This window comes from Cydia strobilella, chromosome 26 (genome assembly GCF_947568885.1).
Source record: "Cydia strobilella chromosome 26, ilCydStro3.1, whole genome shotgun sequence".
Classification (NCBI taxonomy): domain Eukaryota; kingdom Metazoa; phylum Arthropoda; class Insecta; order Lepidoptera; family Tortricidae; genus Cydia; species Cydia strobilella.
In genome coordinates this window covers 4887866-4910461 of record NC_086066.1, presented here as the reverse complement: position 1 = coordinate 4910461, position 22596 = coordinate 4887866, and the positions used below count along the sequence as shown (strand labels likewise).

Sequence of the window (22596 nt, the reverse complement as noted above, 5' to 3'; positions counted from 1 at the left end):
TCATCCCTCATTTATATAGAACTTGTCCTATTACAGCTCTTGAAGTATTAACAGATTGAAAATAATTAAACTATTTTACCAGCTGGTTTCGCCTGGAAGGGCTGCTGCTGCTGCGCCCCAAACAGCGGAGCAGGCTGCGAGGCTCCGAACAGGCCCCCGCCTGACGAGCCCGCCCCAAACCCTCCGAAGCCTCCTCCTGAACCGAACCCAGATGTGTTTGTTGAGCCAAACACTCCACTTGAAGGGTTGGTCGCCCCAAACAAACCTAGGAAAATGTTTAACTTTATTGTAAGGCAGCATGCAGATTCTAAAACTAATAATAATTGATGATTTCATTAATGTTTAACTCAGTGGTCTCCAAACTACCCGCCTATGAGCTTGCTGATTCATAATGCCATTTTCTTAATGCCCTTGGGAGTCATAAGACTCATAGCAGATTCAGTGATTAATATACAAATGTTAGAGAGACTTTAAATAATTACACGATTTAGACTCACTTGTTTTAGTTACTCGCGCGACATGATTCGGCAGTACGCAATACACGATCGTCGTGAACGCTGCTCGCACTATTAGTGCTTGAGAAAGGAGACCTAGGCTCTCCGAAACATGTCGCGCGAGTGACTAAAACAAGTGAGTATAAACCGTGTAATTATTTAATTTTAAAATGTCTCACAACAGTTTAAATTCGATTAGAGAGACTCTTGAGACTGCCATCTGAATGATCTCTTTGGCCAACCTTCTTCCCAACTTATCTGGGGTCAGGTCTCCTTGTACAGTCAAGTGTAAAAATATGGGTGCATATAACTTACTTAAAAAAATATGTCCCATAGTTCTTAATTCCCTGACATAAGAGCTATGGGATATATTTTTGAGTATGATGTTGTGTGCACCCATATTTTTACACTTGACTGTACATATGCGCCACAGAGCTCTGTTCTACGACCCGCCTATGAGCTTGCTAATTCATAATAATGCCATTTTCTTAATTCGTTACCGTCTATTTTCGATTGTGGCCCTCGGGTCAAAAACTGGAGCCACTGCTTTAACCGACCCCTAATACAATATGTATTGTACATAATACACATCATCGGTGGACTCAGCAATGAGGCTGCGGACTGGACTGCAAGCGGGGCGGCCGCTGTCGTCCAAAACAGATTCATTTTGATCGAATCGCGGGAATCACCGCTCGCGGCACCCGGCACCGAGCGGCACGATCAAAATGTATCTGTATTGGACGGCAGCTTTACAATAGCCAGCTAACTTACCACCTCCGGCCGCGGGCTGCGCGGTGGCCCCAAAGGCCGGCGGGGCTCCGAACGCGCTGTTGGTGGTGCTCTTGAAGCCCCCGCCGAAGGGGGAGGATGTTGTTGCACCCGCATTGAAGGAGCCTGGAATATTTGAAATGTTCTTCAATATATGTCAAAACACTTCTTTAGTCTAACCACCATAGACATTCTGTTTCTTGTATAAAAATGTATGTAACTTTTTAAAATTTTATTTTATGCCGATCTCAAGAATCGGCGCAGGCAAGTTTGTAATTAAGTTAACGTTTATTTCAAGCTCGTGGCTCATAATATTGTTAGTTATGTTATGAACAATAAAGCTTAAGAAACGATGTTAGTAACAACGTTTTAGGAGGCTGCCATCTGACTTTCCAACCCAAAGAAAAAAATAACCCTTTTTGGGATTAGTCTGGTTTCCTTCACTTAAAAGGGATTTGAAATGATATTTCATATGTAAGTTCAAGAAACATACGGTTTCAAACCCGCAACCCCTGGTTTGATACTACCAACTAAAGTAGCCAGTCAATTATAGGCATCAAACAATATTTAGTACTATTCCTCAATACTGCCTAAAATAATACATATTACATATTGGCCACTATCGTACGAAAATTGAAAGTCACTTTTTGATATGAGATTAGCTTAGGAGTGGCGTACTCGAATAAAGGCATGATGACTCATTCCATGTTACTTACCGAAGCCCGAGGAATTGGCTCCGAAGGTTGGTTTCTGGAACATTGTGGCCAAGGTGCTGCTTTCCTTCTGGTACACACTTACACCGTCTTCAGAGTGAAGTCATGGTTGATCTGTAGGAAATCACAAGGATAAATATAACTATTCAATAAAAAGAATTAAAAACTTCCTGGGCTAATCATAAGATTTTGTGCCAAAGATGGGATTGCTCTGGTTTCCTCACGATATTTTTCTTTGCCAAAAAGGGACTGCTAAATAATAATTGAACATTAAAGGTCACATAGGATTCCTCGAGGAGCTGGGCTGGTAGGACTAGCCCACCCCCCTGTCACGCTAGACGCTAGTTGTCGAGTTGCGGAAAGTCACCTGAACTACAATACAATACTATATCATTTATCATTTATTCCATTGTAATCATGTTCATTTGTACATACTGGTCTTACATATTGGTCAAGTAGGTACATGATACCCTGCTAGGGTGTACAATATTGGATCTTAAACTACTTATTTTGAACTTATACCTAGTTTTAATTTCTTATATAAACTTTTAAATAAAATAAAATAGTGTCAAAAAAAAATAACAATAATAATAAGATAAAACTAATTCATGCGTTAATCATTAATAATCATAAATTATATTCATAGTCATATACTACGGGTATGACCTTGAGCCTTGAGGCTATGAGACAGGCTGAGCGTAGTTTAGGAGCCAGAGCAACCTGAATTGTATATTTCTTAGCTAAGGTCTATATTGTCAACTGTATTTTAGGATAATTTTGCCTGCTTAACATTTCTGAAGTGTGAAAGTTAATTAAAAAGTAGTACAGTGGAGGAAACGAGGGAAGGCCTTTGCCCAGCAGTGGAACACTAAACCAGGCTAATAAAAAATAAAAAAAAGTTAATTAGCCTCAAAATGTTTTGCACAAAAGGCACTATATAGACAGGTAGGTTTTTTATTTTTGTGTTTTAAGTACTAGCCAGATGCAGCTCAAAACCGGGACAAATAGAAGAAGAGGGGGAGGCCTTCTGCCCAGCAGTGGGACACAATAGGCTCACAATAATAATAATAACTACTAGCACTTCAATATGCCTCCTAAGTTTAGGGGTAAATCAAACATTGCTCATTTTATAAGTACAAAAACATCTATGTTAAATATAGAAGTAATAGGAATGCTGATTAAGCTAATTGAATGCATTGAAATGCATTACTCATCTCATTTATTTATGAAATATAACCTAACTAAAACAATTGTTTTCAATAAAATATATTAAGTAAATACTGCATTTAGAAGATGTTATCACATTTTTCGCAAATGAAGCTAAACCTATACAAATAAACTTAGATTTGAATGTTTTTGCATCTTTTACGCAAAATTTTGCGATGTGTATATATTACTCGACCAAAAAAACGTGGTGCAGGGAACCTACTACGATTAAAGAAAAAAATCTAAACATACCTTCAATATTTAACAATGACTAAAATATTTGTATCATATTAAATCTAAACAAACTTTCAGAACCCCAATTTACAAAATAAATACACTATTTTGCTGGTAAAACTAGAATTTATAATTGATTTTCACCGGCGACCGTTTGAAAAAGATACTTTAGAATTTGGTAGGTTATTCCAAACACCTCGAATGCTAAAACAAAGTTTGTTATTTCAAATACTTACAGAATAAACAAATGTCCGATATTTTAAACCAGTTGTATCAACAAAAATACAATCGAAAAAAATCACTGAAAATCACTTAGTTATAATGTTCACTTTCCTGTAGAAATAATTAAACACACGTACACGAATGTCAAGAGCACTACCGCCATCGGCGACTGAATTGGCGTGAGAGTGACAGCTGCTAAAGTGTTGGTGTTGCCAATGATAAAAATGAACAGTTTCTAAACACGCAAAATTTATGCGATAAATTGATTTGTATTATATCCAAATTGGTGAAATTGGCAGTAAATGAGAACCACGCATAGATTTAGTATTATTTTCTATAGATGCGGCCTACCGCGTGCGCCCGTAAGGGATAGACATAGATGACGTCATAAACGTGGGGATACCATATTGGTAAAAATTACCCCAATATTTGATATCACGTTGGGGCGATTACCCTGGAGGCAAAGTTAGCTTATTGTTTGACGGTATTAAAATTGTTTAATAAAATGTCAATGGGCCGTTCTTTTTAGGCGTATGAACAATGAAATACCTCCTATAATTCGCGCAGGTGGTACAAAACAATTTATTTAGTAAATAAAACGTAAAATAAAATGTATTATGAGTTTTAATTTTAAGAAATCACAAATCGCAATCGCATTATTCACACCAACACAACATTTAATCTTCACAACATTTGTTTTTTTTTTGGAATTAGAAGTACGAAAAAACTTCGAGGTCAAAATTACCCATAAAATTATGATATTTTCATCTGGTATCTCTAACATGATTGTTATGCAGCTAAATTAAGAAGAAGTTTAAAAATGGCTGACCTCAGACTCCTACCTACCTACGTAATTTGGGCGGATAATTTTACAAATAATGTTTTGTTAATTTGCGTAAATAATTGTGATAATTTTATTGAAATCGTTTAATTCTGCATTGCTTTGAGTGTAACATAATTTTACGATGTTATTCTCACATATTGCGTTAAGAGGAAGCTGTAAAATACCGTACTTACGTGTGAAAGGTTATGTTCTCATATTTTTGCTCAGAGCAACTATTACAGCCGATTACAGAACAATTCGCCATTATTTTATCAAAGTTCAAGCATTCAAAACGCTAACCATCACTATATTTCATAAGAGAAAGCACAATTTCATAGAAAACAACAATAATTAAACAAGCAACGAACAAGCATGACATGTCACGTACTTATTTGTTTGCCACAATTTCGGTTGTGGCAGCAGTGGAAAAGTGAAACTATGACAAAGACAAAAAGTATTATATTGCTCTCTGTCACTACTACTGAAAGATACATAAGACTATCCCGTTCGGTCATTAACCCCCACTCCTCATGACCGATCCATGTTATACTAGATTCATGGAACCACGCTATAGCTAGACAGTTGAAATTTTCACAGATGATGTATTTCTGTTGCCGCTATAACAACAAATACTAAAAACTACGGAACCCTCGGTTCACGTCCCTGATGAAATTTCAAAAAATATTTAATTTTCTTTCGTTTATTTTCCAAAAAAATAAACATAATTTACATTCAAATATAGTTAAATATACTTTATTAGTTTATTATCTTTCAGGATGACAGCAATTCGTTATATATTTTTAATGTTGTCAAATACCCTATTATAGGAGGTATTTCATTGTTCATACGCCTAAAAAGAACGGCCCATTGACATTTTATTCAACAATTTTAATACCGTCATCAAGCTAACTTTTCCTACAGGGTAATCGCCCCAACGTGATATCAAATATTGGGGTAATTTTTACCAATATGGTATCCCCACGTTTATGACATCATCTATGGTCTATCCATTATACTACTCTTTGGTCTATCCCTTACGGGCGCACGCGGTAGGTCGCATCTATAGAAAATATACTAGATCTATGGTATGAGTTATGGATGGTATAGAAAGGATCGCATTCTCTTATGGCAGAATTGTTGCAAAAGTGACCGCTTTCAGCTTTAAATAATAGTTCCTAATCTCTCCGGTGGCGCTAGTTAGGCTCTGGGACATGAGTATAACATGAACCATATATTCCATATAAGGCAACAAATAACCCGACCAAATTACGTAGGTTGTTTTTGGTAGTATTTCGGTGTACGGTGGCGCCGCCTAATTACTGTTTTTTGATGGACACTTTTCATACATAGAGATTTGGCTCCTTTATATAGTCTCCATGGTATGAGTGGTATGTTATTGTCATGATTGTCAATGTGACTCCGTCAAGTACTGGTTTTGTTTGCTTATTTTTACATTTTCAAATAGCTTTGTAACAATAATTAATTTAAAATAACAATGGAGCAACTGCTTGAAGAGCATAGGTTTTTCGAAAAAAAAGATATATCGATTTTGTGTACATCTTGTAATAAAAATCTAAAACCAATAAAATTTATTTTAGAAAGTCACATCAAAAGCAAAAACCATGTAAAAAAAGAAACAAATCGTTCAATCTATCTGGATAGATTCGTTAAGTTATACGATTGTTTCAAAATTGATGACAACAAAATTTTCTGCCAAACTTGTAACATAAGGATTATGTGCCCAACAAAATATAACATTGAGAGACACGTTAACTCAGATCGGCATAAAGGCACAAAAAAAGAAATGTTTGATAATGATTTACTAGAAATGATGATTGCGTGTAACATACCATTGAGTCGGCTTAATAACCCCAAATTTAAAGTATTTCTAGAAAATTGTACCAAAGGTAAATATGGTGACAATGTACATATACCAAGTGAAAGTCATTTAAGGCTGACTGTCCTGCCAAAGTTTATGAAAACAAGAAGCAAATGATACGGGAGAATGGCAAAATAAATACATTTATGTAACTGTTGATGAAACTACGGATAATGATGGGAAAAAGATTGCAAATGTGTTAGTTGGAGAGTTAAACAAACAGAAAACCAAGCCGTACCTCATGAAAACTACTGTCTTGGATAAAACCAATTACATTTCCGTTAGCACCACAATCACCGGAACATTAAAGAACCTTTGGGGAAACATGTGTGATCGTAACTTAAGCAAGTTTCTAATCTTGATAACGGATTCGACGGACAGATCTTGTATGGTGAACGCCGGCAAAAATTTAATCAATACATACCCTAATTTAACTCATTTGACTTGTTTGGCCCATGGGTTACATAGAGTCGCTGAGAAAATACGGTGTCTGTACCCTAATGTAAATACGCTTATCAATTCCGTCAAAACTCTTTCAAGAAAAGAGAGTTTAAGAAATAAATATCCAACTGTTCCACTTCCTCCCACACCTGTCATTACAAGATGGGGAACCTGGTTGCAAGCCGTTAATTACTATGCGAAGTATTTTGAACAAATAAAACAGATTATAAATTAGTTTGATCCGAAAAGGGCAGCAGCTATTAGAGAAGCAAAAAAAAAATTTGTACTACAAACATACAACAGGAGATAAATTTCATCGCTGAGATTTACACATTTTTAGCAGCATATATAGACAAACTTCAAAATCCGAACTTAAGTCTTGATGAAGCCTTAACCCGCATCAGACGAAGTTGAATACAAATTACTTGAACTGGTAAATGTTTTTACGGGTAATGCAATTTATCAAAAACTAGAAAAAGTATTAGAAACTACCAAACTGAAAATATTACTAATATCAGATCAAATACAATAAAAGTTGAAAGATCCATACCTCAAGGCAGTGTGTTAGGGTGCGTATTATTTTTAGTTTATATAAATGATCTACCTATAATCATCGACTCACCAAGCGTTTTGTTTGCCGACGACATATCCATTGTATTTCCGTGCCCTAATGAAAATAGTTCAAAGATACATCTCGACAGAAACCTCTCATTATTAGAATCTTGGCTAACTGATCATAATCTCCAAAAAAAACTTTAACAAAACAAAACTAATGCAATTCAGGCCATACCAGAAACAACCCCTAAACATAGATTATACATTTAATTTTAAATCATTTTACGGTTTAGACTCACTTGTTTTAGTCACACGCGCGACATGTTTCGGAGAGCCTAGGTCTCCTTTCTCAAGCACTAATAGTGCGAGCAGCGTTCACGACGACCGTGTATTGCGTACTGCCGCTGCCGCGCGCCGGGTCGCTCGCTGCGCGCGCGCTGAGAAAGCCGGTTGGGGGAGGTCTTGCGCTATCGTTGTAGGCGGGCACAGTGGTGTGTTTGGGTTTGGGTCACCCAACACTTGTAGCGCCACACAGCATGAACTCACTTAAAGTTAGTATGTCTCACAACAGTTTAAATTCGATTATACATTTAATAATATTAAATTACAACCCGTTGACACTTTTTCATTGTTAGGATAAAAAATAGACACAAACATAAACTGGAAAGACCATATACAAAATTTAATTAATAGACTCTCCAGATTCACGTATGGTTTATACGAATTAAAAAAAAACAACCGACCTTAATACTGCCTTAACAGCCTATCACGCTTATGCCCACTCCCTGTTCCGTTACGGCATATTGCTTTGGGGCAATAATACAGTAATAAATGACCTGTTTATAATTTTTTTTAAATGTGTCAGAATCCTTGTAAATATAAAACAAATTCAGAGCTCCTTCCCCTTCCTTGACCTTCTTTAAAGAGCTCGGAATTTTGACACTTTCATGTCTATATATATTTGAAGTTTGTAAGTTTACTAGAGCCCATAGCCATTTTTTCTCACAAGCTAAAGACCGACACACAAAGCCACTAAACTTTCGACGAAATAACGACCTTGCATTACCTACATACATTATACCAGACCATTTTACAAAAATACTTATTGGATAAGAGTTAATTCACTGCAAGAGTTTTTTGGTGATACGTCCCGCAATAAATAGTAGTAATTGAAACTGCATAATACTATTATTAATTCTTTTTAATCAATAGTTTTATTCGAATGTCTGTGCAATGCTTATGTATATGTTTGCTTATGTATAAGGTTAAATTGTAAGCTTATGTAGGTATAAGATTCAATTGCTGTGCCCTTACAGGGTCTATATTCGATGTAAATGTAATATATTGGCAATAAAGATATTTGAAGTTTGTCAAAAATCCTGGCTTAGCCACAATTAAAGCAGTACGTAATTTACTATTGGAAAAAGAAATTGATATTTCAAGTAATGTTAACAAAAAAAACTCTTCAACATTTAACAGAACAGAACAACAGTTATCTTTTAAGGTTTTTGCCTATCACATCTGTTGAAGTATTATACAACTTGAGACGACAAAGAATTACATCAAGTAATATAGAAAAAATATTGTATATATAAATAAATAACAATTAAGCAAAATATTATGTGTATTTATTCAATAAATCTCAAAATCTTGGATTTATCGAACCACCCCTGTCGTAATACCCATTCCCTTAGGTAATACCTAATAGGTATGCAACCTATTTATAAAGAAAAATGTAATTATCTATCTATGGGCATATATGTCAAAGTAGACTGATCTTTGATTTAACCAAAGATAGATATAACTCCGTAATAGATGGATACAGTCTAAGGAAGAAACGTGCCTCGAAAATCACGAAAATTTGATTCTCGATCAGATGGCGCCACTAGTTTTGGATTACTCTCGTATAGAGGGCGTTGACTGTTTCGTTTGTTATTTATAATTTTAACGCATACCAGTGAAAGAACATGGGTCAAAATCATATAAAAATAATTAATGCAAATAAAAAAATCCTTTATCCATATTTAAATACATTTTAACGTATTTTTATAAATCTTCATTTTTAGTTTTAAAGTATGTCGATAGATGGCAGTGAATTTACAGTGGTTACAAAATTTACTATGACAGTACCGCTCTATCTTAGTATATCCTCATTGATTTAACTTAATATTTATTTGATTAAGTGAAAATTATAATTCAGTATATTTGTTCAGATGGAATTTAGACTATTCAACAGGCTTCTCATGGCAAAAATACGGTCGAATTGATAACCTCCTCCTTTTTTTGAAGTCGGTTAAAAACACAAATTAATATCATTTATAGAAGTAAAAAAAAAACGTTAAAAGCCTATGTACACACCGGATGCGTGCGCGTAGACGTGCATTTGCACGTTGTTATGTCGGCGGCCGATCGTAAAATCCACGTAAAATCAGGCAGGTCATGAAATTCCTAGGCATATCGTGAATCGTGAAAATCATTGTCTCGTTCCCAGAGTCGACGGAGCCCGCTACACGGGATTCCTTTTTCTGGGCAGTTTGCCCTTCGGGCATCTGAAGCAACCTAACGAACCTATACTACCTATTTTTAACCGACTTCAAGATTTCAAAAGGAGGTTATCAATTCGGTTGTATTTTTTTTTTTTATGGTTGTTACTTCATAACTCCGTCATTTCTGGACCGATTTTAAAAATTCTTTTTTTGATTGTAAGTATATACATACAGATTGGTCCCGTTTTTGTCAAAACGCAGTTCTGATGATGGGATCCATGAGGAATCGAGGGAACTCCTCAAATGTTAAAGGCTTACATATAGTGATTTTAGTATTTTCATCAACAAATCAAGCACTTACATTTAAAAAAGTGACATTTGATGAAGTGGAACTGCTGATGATGATCAGATCGGAACTCTTCAATGACGCATAGTTCACGTTTGGCGATTTGTCCTCTTCGTTATGTTTGTTAAGCAAGTTAGGTTTTCAAGAAACATTTTTGTCAAGCTCGAGTTCTGATGATGGGATCCATGAGGAATCGAGGGAACTCCTCAAATGTGAAAGGCATACATATAGTGATTTTTGTATTTTTATCAACAAATCCAGCATTTCCATTTTAAAAAGTGACATTTGATGAAGTGGAACTGCTGATGATGATCAGAATGGAACTCTTTAATGACGCATAGTTTACGTTTGGCGATTTGTCCTCTTCTTTATGTTTGTTAAGCAACTTAAGTTTTTAAGGCATATTTTTGTCAAGCTCGAGTTCTGATGATGAGACCCATGAGGAACCAAGGGAACTCCTCAAATGTGAAATGCATACATATTGTGATTTTTGTATTTTCATCAACAAATCCAGCATTTACATTTAAAAAAGTGACATTTGATTAAGTGGAACTGCTGATGATGATCAGAATGGAACTCTTCAATGACACATAGTTCACGTTTGGCGATTTGTTCTCTTCCTTATGGACCCAGACCCAAACTTGGACCCGGACCCGGGTCTGGACATGGACCCCAACTCGGATCCGGACCCGGACCGAACTCTGACCCAAACTTGGACCCGGACAGCCGGACACGGACCCGGACTCGGATCCGGACCCAGAACCCGGACCCGGAAATGCTACTAGAAAAGTGGGTTAGGTTGGGTTAGAACTGTTACAGAAACGAAATGCTATCAGAAAAGTAGGTTAGGTTAGGTTAGAACTGCGACCCTTACAAAAACGAAATGCTACTAGAAAAGTGGGTGGTTTTACCTCCTTTTCTACATTATTAGGCAATATTATAATAATTAGGCAATTAGGCAAAATTAGTCAAAAGATGGATTAGGATAATTACGCAAAATATGCTGTCTATTTTATTTCATTGTCTGGAATCTAAGAGTGCACCATCAACAATAAGTAAACTTTCAGCGGCATCACCCATTGAAGTCGGTTTTTTTTTCTTAAATTTTTTTTTTTAATACCACGTCGGTGGCAATCAAGCATACGGCCCGCCTGATGGTAAGCAGTTACCGTAGCCTATGGACGCCTGCAACACCGAAGATATTACACGCGCGTTGCCGACCCTTTAAAAACCTGTACACTCCTTAGGTTTAATGTGACTACCGTCAAAACTACAGTAACACAGGAACTTTACGATCGGCCGCCGACATATACAGATCGTTATTAGAGACGGCACGCCGTTTGCGTGACTTGTCCAACATTTAAGCGCACGCGAACCAGGCGCGGATCCAGCTCTCAAAAAAGGTTGTGGTCACAGCCACCCGAAAACCGAAAATCGGCCAAGTGCGACTCTAAGTTCGCTCATAAAGCAATTATGAGTCATGAATGACTTTTGAATTTGATTACCTATTTCCTTTTTCCTGCGCATCAGGACTTTGGCTTTGAATTAATTCAGAGCTGATTTCGTCCAATTAAATAGTCAGTTTTGATTAAATTCCAAATCAATTTCAATCAATCTTTTTTTTTGTTTCCTATACTAGCCACAGCTAGTAAGCCAATAGGGACACTAAACTGGGCGGTGTCTTAACGGTGTCTCGGAAATTGTAGTGTGACCAGCAAGTGACATGCACCAGGCGAGACTTAATTTACAACTACTGAACCGATTTGATGAAATTTCGGCTACTTCAAATGATATCAAATTAAATTAAACGCTAGTATACATTTTACATTAAATAACTTTATTTACAGTTAGATGCTAAACCGAACCGCATTCTACTCTACTTTGAAATGAATCTTAAATGTAGGTATACGAATTTGGTAAGCAATTATGTTTGCTGTAAATTATTTCCCATTTTGAGTAATTTGAAAATAGGATGTTGAATTTTATCTTTAAAAAGTTATTACCATGTTTTGCACCAATCATAGAGGTATGATTGGCGGGTAGTCGGGTAGTCTATTTTTTTTCATAACAAAACTTCTAAGATCTTCATAAATATCCTTTGACATCCATCAAGTTATTATACGTACATGAACTAAAAATAGATAATTAGTTTAATTTTTTTTACTTAAATAGAAATTAAAGATAATGATCATGACTGATGATTAGTAATATAACTACTCCTTTTTAACCAATATAATTCAGACAAGTTGGTTTAAGTAGGAACTTTAAAAAAAAATATAGGATTTTTTTATGTAAATAGGTATAGTGCTACAACACTATACCTATTTACATTCCTATAAAATTTTATTATTAATTTGTTTTGTTATTGTAACGCGTCTTATAATAAACAGCAATTCTCTCAAATCTTAAATCTAGTAATTATTGCAGAAATAAATACTACGTGCAAAAATTAATCAGTGGTCTGCTTCATACATATTTATTTGCAATGATTCAGTTTTGCACCACTCTCTTTGTTTACAATAATTTTTTGCAAAAAAATATTTGAGCCAATCTGTTATATACTTATGTATACAGGGAGTCATTCTTATCGAGGTTATGAAAAAGTAAGAATTTTACATTTTAGCCTTTTGCGTAAGTAAATAAATGAATAAATATTATAGGACATTCTTACACAGATTGACTAAGTCCCACGGTAAGCTCAAGGAGGCTAAGTAAAAAATCATAAATGATAGACAGCTAATTTGTGGACTACTTAGTTGTCAGAGCTTTTCATAATCTATAAGTTGCATTAAAAGCAATTAAGTCATGCTAGACTATAATCAATATATATCTATATTTATTTTAAGAACATGTTTAATTCAAAGTAAATTTGATGAATGGTCAAAAAAAAAATATATATATATCTATTTATTACATTTATTACTAAGGTACTACTTTTGACTCAGTTTTATACCTTTACCTACTTTCCAAAGTCAAATTTGAATAGGCTTAAGAACTTAAGATAAGAAATATTTTATGTTTAAACCGTATTTTTATTAGTTAATTAGTACATTTCTAAATAAACGAATGTGCTATACTTCCAAAAAAGTGTACGAACATTTTACGTGACAGCTGTTCCATACAAAAATGAACTGTCATAGGCATCATCATTGGACGCGCGAGGTAACGAGGTATAACTGTGGGAGCACCCAAACGTAAGTTTGATTTTGCTATTTAAGTATATACTTAAATTACAAATTCAAGCTTACGTTTCTTTTTTGCGAAAACGTTGATTATTTGATCTATATCTAGGTTCGTATCTTTATGTATATTCAGGAGAGCTAGCCCGGATAACCTTTCCTCTGCCATTGAGGCCCGCAACCAAGATTTTACTCTGTGAAGAGTAGAAAAAGATCTCTCTGCGGTAGCAACGCTAACCGGGAGAGTTGCTAATATTTGTAAAAACATTTTGATGTTAGGGTACAAATCTTAGATAAATAAGTAAGCATAGAGTACTCCATATACCAGTTTCCTTACTTAATATATGTATAGTATGGTAAAGTTTGAAAATTACTAATAATACATACGTATTATGAATCATTTTTAAACTCCCTTGAACCTAATACTTAGTAAACGTAGTTACGCGTAGCTGACTTATTTCCCTATAGTATGAGGTATTCCATTACTACTCAATCGACCACTAAATATGTAGGTAAATTATTTTATATTTGACTAGGTACATAAAGAATCTATACAATTAAATTTTTTAAATCTAAATGTTCAGTCGAGATAGCATGATATGCCCCATAAATATATACCTATTGCACAGCTGCGTGAGTAGTTGTAGGATTTAATTTTCAAGATATTTACTTAGTCGTTGACTAGAAGACGCCAAAAAACCCCCTCAAGAAAACAAATCACACACAACACGAAATATCATAGGTACAAATAATAAATCGATAAACAATGTAGGTAATGAATATTTTATTGGATAATTTGTAACTTTGTTTTATTATAAAAGTAATATACATAGAGTAGCTTACTTACACGTCGAGAAACAATCAGAGCGATAAATTGCTCTGATTGTTTAGGTAAACCCTGGCCGAAATGACCAAAAAACAAAGTTAAAATAAAGTTACAAATGATATATAGAGTAGGGCATTGCATTAGAGCGGTAAAATAGCAATAATTTCATTAAAATAACTTACCATTGTGTCGAAACAACAATCACACTATCACAGCTATTTTACCCTGACTGACATTAACAAAAAACTTTTCAAGAATGGCGGCTTGCCTCGGAACTTTTGGCATTTTGGCGGGAATCTACATGTGCATGCATACAACTCAATACACTCTTGCTTTTAAATTAGTAGATCTGTCTATTGTCTATGGTCTGCGCGAGTGCGCGCTTCCAACCAGGTAGTCATCTCTTTTTTTCTAATACATATTCATGCGCCAAAAAGAAACAGATAATATGTTGTAAAAATGTGACAAAAAGTATCACCATTTTTGTCTATGGCTCTTTGCTGCGTTCCGAATCACGCACGATTCATTGTTTTTATTTTTTATTTTATGAAGGCCTATCGATCTCAATATACCGTGAAAGTGTAAAAAAGGTTGTGGGCATGCCCATCTTGCCCACAACGGTGGATCCGCGCCTGACGCGAACGTGCCGCCGGTGTGCTCTGGCCTTACTTACATACATACATATAATCACGCCTATTTCCCGAAGGGGTAGGAAGAGACTACGGATTTCCACTTGCTACGATCCTGGCATACCTCTTTCGCTACCTTCACTTTCATAACATTCCTCATACGCGCTCGCCGGTTTAGGGTGCTCTTGACCTAGCTGGCCTTACTTATCATCATAAATCTTTCAGTAATGAAAATGACTAGCTTTATGTGTAATATTTTTATTTACATTTTATTTGCTTGATTGATATTATTTGATTGATTGATTCATATGATTGATATTATTATTTGCTTGATGACATTTGATTGACATGATACAATTATTGTTTAATATTATATTAATTTAATTATATACCTATACTTTTCATTAATATCATCAGCTTGGGATCACTCATTAAGCTTTAATTTGAATTAATGTCTTGCCCAAAGCGTGAATTTTTTTTTTAAATAAGCGTAGTAGTATTTTACCTGTATAATTGTATGTATATGCTTCGTTTTTTCAGTCTTCAATATCGTCTTCTTCATAAAGTAGTATCGGACCTTCATCATCAGTCATAAGTGATTCATCAGCATCAAAGTAAATAGGCATATCAGGATTTTCAGGCCCATTCAGCAGTTCATCTTCAGTGTAAATTTTACTAGTACTACCTTGTTCAGTTTCAATCACATCTTTATTTTTTTCAAATTCTATTGTTTCTATGTTTTTCTCATATTCCTCGTTTTTTTCAGTCGGTGTTTCTAGCGCGTCATTCCCTTGATTCATGTTGAGCGATTTTTGTGTTTGATCCCTCATGTGATCTTCATGTTTTGTCTCACTAATATTTTTATTTTTCTTACATATAATTTTAGTGGATTCAGTACTATGATAAGCTGTGGTTTTGTCGGTAACATTTTCTTTCATCTTTGCCTCTATTATAGTTTTGAGCATGGAGAGATACTTGTCTTTTTTATCTGCACCACAATTGAAATTTTCATTTGGTTTCTTATATTTATTGTTCACGTTATCTACTAATCTATCATCTTTTTCTTTTCTTGCATATGAAAGATCTAGTTTAAAACAACTGCTTGATATTTTTGATATTTTATGTTGTGCCTCTGTGTTAGTCATCATAGTTTGAGACTTTAAAAGTGATGTATTTATATCACCTGCTCCTGAACGGACTAACATTGTTTTACCATCTTCTTTAATATTACTTTTGTCTTTATTTACCTCATAAGCAGTTTGTATTTCTGGTACAATAACAGCAATTTTACCTTGAGATTTCATAACTGATATATTCAAATCATCTGATAATGAATCAACTGACTTTGTATCACCAGCTTGTTTTGTATTACCCAATTCTTTATTTACTACAAGAATAGTTTGTGCCCCTGTCCTAGTGATTGTTCCTTGAGATATCATGACTGATTTATTTGAATTATCTGTCCCTGAACACGCTGACTTAGTATCAATAACTTGTTTTCTATTACAAAGTTCATTATTTACTTCATGAACAGTTTGTACTCCTATCATAGTCATTGTTCCTTGAGATTTTAACACTGATATATTTAAATCATCGGTGTCTGTCCCAACAGTCTTTCTTTTTGCTTGTTTTACGTCATGTACAGTTAGTGTTTCCCTTTCAGTCATTGTTCCTTGAGATTTAAAAGCTACTGTAATTAAATCATCCCCTGAACCAACAGACCGTGTTTCAGCATCAATTATTTTTTCCTTTACTTCCGTTCTGATCTCTCTAATATGCGGCAAACTTATATTTTGTATTGTATCTATAAGATCCGAAATTGCTTTTTTACAAAGTTGATCGTAGTCTAATTCTCTCTTTTCTTTTTCATTTATTTTGTTATTTGGGCCTATTATTTTCTCATCACACATAGTAATTCGTTTAACATTCAGTATCGTTAAACCTTGGCTATGTATACCATAATGGAGTTGATATTGTTGTTCATCAAAAACTAATCCACAAATACAAGAAATTCTAGCTGACTTATCTGAAGGGCATTTTCCGAGATGTCTGAATAGAAATTCCAATTCGTGAAAGGATAATTCACATTGACATTTATAAACTGTAGTTGCTTTATCCGTGTTTTTTGCAATATTACTGGTGATTTCAGATGACACAGTTTTGTTTTGAGCAACAGTTGTTGTTCCTGGAATAATGAGTGATCTAGCATCATGTCTTTCAAGGACAATTTTCAGTTGAATTGGTTCCTTTGCAGTACCTGATGTTAGTAAGCGCTGTAGTTGTGATCCGCTTGGTGCATGCGGGGTAAGCTCAGTAGTTTTCCGTACATCCTTTACTGGGGTACTGTTAGTCTCTTGAATTTCTGTCTTTGTTATATCAGATGATGGTCTTGGTTGTGGTAATTTTGACCAATTTGGTACATTTTGTGAGATAACTTTTTGAACATTTTTAGCTTGCGGGCTGGTTTTTACTTGGATTTGTGTCTTTGCTACATCAGATACTCTTGATTGTGGAAGGTTTGATCCACTTGGTCCATTTCTCGGGCCATGTTCAATAGCTTTTAGGATGTTTGCGGCAGGGCAAATTTTTATTTGAATTGCATCATCAGATAATAGTTTTGCTTGTGCATTTCTTTTTCTACTTGATACATTTTGCATGATAACCCCAGCTGCTTTTAGTAAAAGTGCATTAAAGAAATCATCGTCTTTATGATTGAAAAAAACTGTCCTGAACTTCATATTAGAGCTGACTGCAGCTTGATGCATCTTATAATGTAGATACATGCTATTCTCGTTAAGAAATGGTCTCTTGCACTCATAACAAGGGAATTCAGCAAGCTCTTTATTGCACGAGTTTTCTACAACATGTGCCAATACGGAATGTGGATCAATATGTTTCAAACATTTCTCACATTGGAAGACCATAAATGGGGCAGATGAAGCCTCTTTCCGAGATGTCAAGTGAACAATCCGTGTGAAATAATATATACTATTACAGTTTATCATGTCTATCTCTGGCTTTGGTAAGTTATCCACAATGCCTGGCCACTTGTCCTGTTTCAAAAGTTTATAATCGCAATATATTAGTGTATAAGAGTAATCCGGACCGTATTTACATTCATTGTATGTGTCAAAATCAACATCAAATTCAACATTCGATATTACGCATTTCCTTGTTGAGTTTCTAGAGACAAAAACCTCCAGATTTTCAGATGAGACAACATGATATTGGCAATGTTCAATCATGTGGTTATAAGATACACTAGCGAATTTGCAAGCGTTGCATCTAAACAGAAATGTTGATTTCCCTTCTAGGTTTTGGTTTAACTTTGATCCCGTTGTACCATTACATACTACAGATGTAAGTTTAGTATTGCGGATTAATTTTTCTTCTCTCCTCCATTCATTTTCGTCACTATGGCATGCTCTGGTATGGTCTCGGACAATTGTAAGAGAAGGGAATCTCGCAGAGCAAAAACTGCATCTAAATCTCAAGTCAGAGTTTTTAATTGACATTCTTTTTGGTCTTTTTAAATCTGAGTGGTGCTGCTCTGCATCACATAGTCTTTTGGTTGTTATTGCCCGTGCTACTGGAGTCATCTTAAAGATACCACTAGATGTCCCAGGAATTGAGTCTGAACTTCTATGTGCTTGAATCTTCTTCGATGATTCAACAATAGCATAATCTAAATCTTTTTGCAACTGTTCAAAGATAGTTTTGATGTTTATATGTTTGATTATGAACAGCAGTCTGTAATGCCTTATAATACCTGAAAAATAAATGGATTCATTAATACGATACGATCATTTATTGATAAAAAATATTTTACATACTAAATATTTCTTTTAAATACTTTGCGATCAAAGTTCAAGTAATGATAACTATATGTGCCATTTTCAACCAAAAGGGTATATATTCTCGGTTGTTAATAAGGCGCTATTTCCATATAGCTTCAATTCGAAATCAACCTCATCGACAATGTACCTTTTGGTTGAAAACGTCACATATCTGGTTTAAAAATGTATATCTTCGTTTGTATTCACAGGATAGAGATTAAAATAATTTGTTTTTAAATTTTAATAAAATGCTACTCTTAGTCTCTTCTTTTTATAGAAAGAGAAGTTTTAGTCACTATCCTTATATGAGACGTGTTTGTCTCGCAGTCATGAGTTTTTATTACCAAGATATCATAAAAATCACTACAACATACCTTTTTGTTACGTTGATTAAAACAAAAACCAATCAGGATTATATGTAGTTAAAATGTGATTGAAGTATAAAAAGGCTGTTACAATTTTATTATGAGAAAAGACTAAATTTGGGACATTTGGGTTGTTGACAAAAAAAAATGTAACAAATTCCAAGTGATTGATTTGATTAATATAGTTGGTCAAACCAAATAAATTGGCAGTAAATAAGAACGCTAAAAACTATACTCATCCTTTTTTTTTTGGTGCTAGTACTAGTGTAAGACAAAGATAGTATGATTATATCTGTCTATGTTTGAAATGAGACAGTCCTTTGACATACTATGTATAAATAAAGATGACTGACTGTACTGTACTAACACTGACATTAGTGTGGGTTGCCAGAGAATAAATAAGAGAGAACAAAGACTAGTTATTTAAAGTTTTAGATTTTGTATTATTGACAATATTATAATATAAGTATATAACACAAGTATAAAAACGGATCAAGTATATAATATATATATATTAAACCTAAATCGTGTACCAAAGCAATAAAACAGCTCAAAACTGGCAACATTTTTACTTTTCAGTCGTAACAACTAGTGAAGGGCAAGTAACTTACTTCATCGATAATTAATGCAACACAGGAGTGGTAAAGTCATTAGCGTTGGTTCTTTGTAAATAAAAGCGTTTAATTAGCTGTCTATGGCATATAATTTGACGATGCTGTAAAATGCTTTTTAATTTAAAAACTAATGTTTATCTTTGTTATCAGTAAACGAGCTAGATTCGTAATTTGTATGCGGCTTAAATATTTTATATTTTACACCTATCATCAGTGGCTGATCTGTATTGTCACAAACTTTTATAAATTCATTTTTACTCCAGAACGTGTGTAATTTGCGCAAGGAGCGATATTTTAAAGAGAACTTTCCATCCGAGAAAAATGGTTCTGACGTTTGAATATCCAGTATCTCTTGTGGTAAAGGTAAGATCAACCTGAAAAATAAAAAATGTAAATTATTATTGTTACTTCAACGTACACTACACACTACACAACAACGATGTCAGTAGAAAAAGGCGGCAAATTTAAAAAATTTAGGCGCGAAGCGATATCGTCCCATAGAAAATTAGAATTTCTCGCCTTTTTCTACTGACAAGATTTGCTTGACCAACTACAAATACTACATCAGAGGGCCTACCGCGAAACACGAAAATCGAAACTGAGTTATATGGCTCTCTATCACTCGAATATATAATGAAATTTTAATTTTGTGTTTCTCGGTAGGCCCTCAGTTTATCGCTGGTGTATTGTTTTTATAAGTGCAACTGACGTAAAATATTTATAACAGAATCTTTTTTAACGGTCTTCTTCATATTTTATTCTGTTCCGTTACCTCATTGCATGTAAAAACATTCGATGCGGTGCCGAATCTTCGGCATTACTGTAGGTGTAGTCACCAAGTATTGTGTGCCCAATGGCAGCACAGTGCACACGGAGTTGGTGCCGACGACCTAGAAAAAAAGTAAATCATTATATATTATTAGTATTGTTAGATACTTTACATCGGTACATAAACATAAGTAAATACTTACCAGTGACAGGTTTCAACAATATCACACTAACGGGATCGTTGCAATAGTAACCAGTTTCTAGGAGAAAGACACGAGTATGCGCCGGTCGTGGATGCACTGTTGTAGTTAATGCCGTTTCAGGCAGCGACGTAACCGCCACCATTTTGTGAGATGACGATGCTGTCAAGGCGTCAGTACCTATAGGATAAAAGTTATATTTAGCTTTTCAAAGGGCTAATCGCTCAAAATATAATTAGACTCAAATACAAGAAATCAATAAAATTAGTAGGCCATTAATATGGTCATTGACTTACCGACAGAATATTCAATATCACATAATTCAAATTCAACATGCCCTCTAACAACCGCTAAATAATATTTCTTAGTTTCTCGTTTCTCAAATAATTTGCCTGCGATAGCTGATGCGCGTTTATTTTTTGCTATGCATAATACACCACTGGTAGCGTAATCGAGGCGGTGAACAAAATGCAATGGATTTGAGGATGTAGAATGGTGGGAATCATGTTTGGCAATATTGTACGTAACTGAATTCTGTAACAAACAATTATTTGTTAGTAGAGGTAGACCAAGAAAAGTCTGCAACGATTTTGATACCACACGCAGTGCAGTGTTTTTTTAAACGTCAAACTTCTATGAAATTATGACGTATAAATAACACACTACGTGTGCTATCAAAATCGTTGCAGACTTGTCTTTGTTTAAGTCTAGATAACAATGTTGTCCACTCAAGGTTTGACTTTGCCACATCGAATTCAGAATTTAACCTAAAAAGTAATTTATTTATTCATACAAGGAATTCCAACAGCTATGAAAGATACATATAACTATTTAAATAGCAATACAGAGCCAATTATAGGAACTCGCAAAAAGAACGAAATTGTATGAATGGATTGATTAATACCAGGGAAAATTATACCCTCTTTGTTGCACACCTCACACAGTTTACAATACATGTACAGAAATATAAACAAAGACAATTAGATCTTAAGACCGATCTCTTCCTGGAAACCTATGTATACTTAATTAATAATGTATTTTTAATAAAATCATGGATTGGAGGTAGAGGTAATTTTTCTGTCTATCCATGTCTATACGATATCACGGCATCGTCGGTGCGAGTGAAAGGGTTAATATTGAATTTCATGAAAAAAAAAGGTCAATTGAAATAATTTAATGGTAAAACAAATTACTCCACTTTACCTCATCTTAGCACTTTAAAGGTTGCATTACTTATTATTTGAATTTCAAAAGAGGTCTGTTTATCTTATTCAAGTAATTTATTAAAAAGAAAGTAATACTGTTCGATATCGATAAAAAATCCCGTAAGACATCACTACAGTTTAAATAAACATAACCTCAATAAAATTATTGAATTGAGTATACAATGTTTGTTTAGATTAACTAATTTATGGGCACAATTTATGTACCTATAACCTATAAAAGCAATTTACCTTTTCGTTTTCATCTTCTGAGTTTATGTACATATCATACTGTTTATTTACAATCAAATAGTCCTCGCTTTCGTACAATTTAGGAACAGACATCTTCATGTTTGATATTTGTTTGTAGCATAAGTTTTAATTATTGTTGATACATGTAAAAACCGTAGGCTTAGCCTAACAAACGATTTTTAAATAATTTTATTTAATACTTTTGAGATTGTTGCTGTCATGTTTTGACATTTGATGTTTTTTTTTTGATGTTTCATCAAAAAATACGTCACGTTCGGTTTCAGCTTCAAAGCAAAAGCACGTTCAAAGCAAATAATATAATACTCACTGTTCAAAGCTTCATCATGCTTCACTTTTCACTCCATAATATTTTTGTTAATTAAGAAATAACCAATATATAATTTATTATAGTAGTAACTTTTGCGACTGGTTAGATCAAAGGGTGAGATGAACAAGTAACAAAGAAAACAAATACCTATCCCGAAAATTTTATTGGAACGCATCCGTTAGGTTAGATGTCACTTGACATTTGACTTACCACTGTTGTATAATACGGCA

General features: G+C 34.4%; 3 protein-coding genes across 3 annotated transcripts in view; all 3 read right to left on the bottom strand.

Annotated features, from left to right (window-relative positions):
* Positions 1 to 3798, bottom strand: part of LOC134753054 (nuclear pore complex protein Nup98-Nup96) — an 83357-nt gene extending 79559 nt beyond the window's left edge. The window contains exons 1-4 of the mRNA XM_063688816.1: positions 3652 to 3798; positions 1979 to 2089; positions 1266 to 1388; positions 80 to 265 (exon numbers count right to left, since the gene is read on the bottom strand). Of these exons, the coding sequence (XP_063544886.1) occupies positions 80 to 265; positions 1266 to 1388; positions 1979 to 2021 (352 nt within the window). The 5' untranslated portion in view covers positions 2022 to 2089; positions 3652 to 3798. The remainder of the gene's footprint in view (positions 1 to 79; positions 266 to 1265; positions 1389 to 1978; positions 2090 to 3651) is intronic.
* Positions 3799 to 15054: 11256 nt separating this feature from the next.
* LOC134752983 (uncharacterized) lies at positions 15055 to 19171 on the bottom strand. The gene is made up of 3 exons (XM_063688741.1): positions 19012 to 19171; positions 16445 to 18570; positions 15055 to 16414 (listed from the first exon to the last, which is right to left on the bottom strand). Exons 2-3 carry the CDS (start codon positions 18398 to 18400, stop codon positions 15338 to 15340), a joined length of 3033 nt encoding a protein of 1010 aa, XP_063544811.1. The 5' UTR covers positions 18401 to 18570; positions 19012 to 19171; the 3' UTR covers positions 15055 to 15337.
* A 451-nt stretch (positions 19172 to 19622) lies between these two features.
* Positions 19623 to 22276, bottom strand: LOC134753423 (RNA pseudouridylate synthase domain-containing protein 1-like). Its single transcript, XM_063689314.1, has 5 exons — positions 22039 to 22276; positions 20881 to 21118; positions 20588 to 20764; positions 20389 to 20506; positions 19623 to 19990 (listed from the first exon to the last, which is right to left on the bottom strand). Exons 1-5 carry the CDS (start codon positions 22135 to 22137, stop codon positions 19744 to 19746), a joined length of 879 nt encoding a protein of 292 aa, XP_063545384.1. The 5' UTR covers positions 22138 to 22276; the 3' UTR covers positions 19623 to 19743.
* Between the last annotated feature and the right edge of the window lie 320 nt (positions 22277 to 22596).